The 2,243-nt window shown below is 63.2% G+C and overlaps 1 protein-coding gene across 1 annotated transcript in view; it reads right to left on the bottom strand.

The window, feature by feature from the left end:
• Positions 1-2,243, bottom strand: part of Cux2 (cut-like homeobox 2) — a 45,243-nt gene that overhangs the window by 12,459 nt on the left and 30,541 nt on the right. Inside the window, exons 15-17 of the mRNA XM_013023090.1 lie at positions 2,080-2,243; positions 1,719-1,878; positions 706-972 (exon numbers count right to left, since the gene is read on the bottom strand). Of these exons, the coding sequence (XP_012878544.1) occupies positions 706-972; positions 1,719-1,878; positions 2,080-2,243 (591 nt within the window). The remainder of the gene's footprint in view (positions 1-705; positions 973-1,718; positions 1,879-2,079) is intronic.

Below are 2,243 nucleotides of genomic sequence, written 5' to 3'. Positions count from 1 at the left end.
AGGCAAGCACTCTACCACTGTGCCACCTTCCCAGCCGAGCAGGGAGATTCTTGCAGTTGTCCGCAGGCTTTCCTGACCCAGCAATCTGCTGGCCGCCTGCAGCCCGAGGCGCCTGGCTTCTCGGAGCTTTTTTTTTTTTTTGCCAGTCCTAGGGCTTGAACTCAGGGCCTGGGCGCTGTCCCTGAGCTGCCTCTGCTCAAGGTGAGCACTCTACCCCTTGAGCCACAGCACCACTTCTGGCTCTTTCGGTGTATGTGGTACTGACGAATCGGGCCCAGGGCTTCACACATGCTAGGTAAGAACTCTACCACGAAGCCATCTTCCCAGCTCTCCAAAACTCTTTTAAAAGCCAGAAGTGAGGCTGTAGCTCAAGAAGTAGAGGGCTAACCTCGAGTAAAGGAAGTTCATGGATAGTGCCCAGGCCCTGAGTGCTAGCCCCAAGACTAGCATGTACACACACACACACACACACACACACACACACACACACACACACACTTCTCCTGCTTCAGCCTCCTAAGAACTGGGATTATAGGTGTGCACTACCATGCCCAGGCACCAAGGCTGACCGGCTGGCACTTTGGGCTGGATTCAAGGGCCTGGGGACTCCCCTCCCTCAGCCCCCACACCCACCCCTGACACTTTCCTTGAGGCTGGTGGGAGCTGCGCAGGCAGGGGCAGCTTCCCTGACCCTGGGCCCCATACCTAGGTTGTTGTCTGTCAGCACCTCCTTGACCCTCTTGGTGATGGAGTATGTGTCCAGCTCGGGGGACATGGCCACAATTTCCTGGATGCCCCCTACGGCCTGGCCGGAGTATGTTTTCCCGGTGGGTGTGGTGCCCGGGCGCGCCTCAGGCTGCTGGTTTTCCTTGCTGCTCTCCAGAGAGAGGCTCAGGGGCTCCGGGGAGCTCTTCTCCGGCCCCGTGGGGCTTGGGGGTGGTGATGGTGAAGACCTTAGCTCCAGGGGACTGGCTGTGGGCCACAGAGACAGAGGGTGGTCACCCCCAGCAAGGAAGGGACCCACCCTGGGGACGCTTCCAGGTGCCCTGCATCTCCCTGGGGAGACTGGGCATCTGTCACTCACGGTGGCGATCCCTTAACCAAGAGACCAGAATTACTATCACTAAGCCTGGCACCACCACCGGTGGCTCACACCTGTAATCCCAGCTCCTTAAGAGGCTGAGATCTGAGGATCACAGTTCAAAGCCAGCCTGGGCAGGAAAGCCTATGAGACACTTATCTCCATTCAACCACCAAGAAAGCCAGAAGTGGCCCTGTGCCCGCCTTGAGCGGGAAAGGCTGAGTGAGAGACTGCGCAGACTGGGTAGCCTGTGCGCTGGGGGCCCCGCCAGGGCCCCGGCAGAGCAGCAGGAAGCCAGGGTACCTGAGCTCCAGGGCACTCTCTGGGGCGGTTTCCTCACCCTACAAAGCTCAGCCCGCCCACCCCGCCTGAGGAATGGGTGTGGGGTGGGGAGCAGGGGGGAGGGCGGGGCGCTCTGTGCTGCATGCTGAACCTGTGCAGCTGAGACCAACCAGACCCTGTGTGTGGCAGGGCCCCTCATTCACTGGTGGGCAAAGCTGGGGCACGGGGTGTCTTCTGCTGGCCGCTGTCCTTTGAGGAGGGATGAGCGCAGGGAGGTGGTGGGGGCCGGGTCCCCAGGGCGGCAGCCGCGGGGGAGGGGACCCTGCGGGACTGCGGGCCCCAGGGGTGCGCTCACCCTGGGCGGCGCTGGGCGGCTGAGCCCCGGCCTGGCCCAGCTGGTCTGACAGCCACAGCTGCATGCGGATGAACGGCTCCCGGCCCTTCTGCGTCAGCTTGCTCCAAGGCTTTGGCCGGGACAGCATGTCGCTCACGCTGCCCTGCGACAGGCCCAGCACCTGGGGGGGACAGGAGAGTAGACAGGTAAAGGGAGAGAGAGAGGACAGGTGAGGGGGCAGGTGAGGGGAGAAGGGGGGACAGGTGAAGGGACAGGTGGACAGGTAAGGGGACAGGAGAGCAGTCAGGTCAAGGGGGCAGGTGGGTGGAGCTCAGGGCTTGGTGGTGGGTAGGCTGGGGTGCGCCGCCTCCCGCGCCGCCACCTTCTCCCCGAAGACCCGCTGGCAGATGCCGTTCTTGGCCAGCTTCTCCTTGACCCTGCGCGTGAGGCCGGGCGTGTCCACCTCGCGGTACATGTACAGCTCGTACTGCTCGGGCGTCAGCGGCGGCACCGTGGGGCGCAGCGCGCGCGGCGCGAAGGGCGGGA

Source organism: Dipodomys ordii, unplaced genomic scaffold (assembly GCF_000151885.1).
Source record: "Dipodomys ordii isolate 6190 unplaced genomic scaffold, Dord_2.0 Scaffold66, whole genome shotgun sequence".
Taxonomy (NCBI): domain Eukaryota; kingdom Metazoa; phylum Chordata; class Mammalia; order Rodentia; family Heteromyidae; genus Dipodomys; species Dipodomys ordii.
Note: the sequence above shows the minus strand (reverse complement) of the source record. Positions and strands in the feature narration are given on the sequence as shown.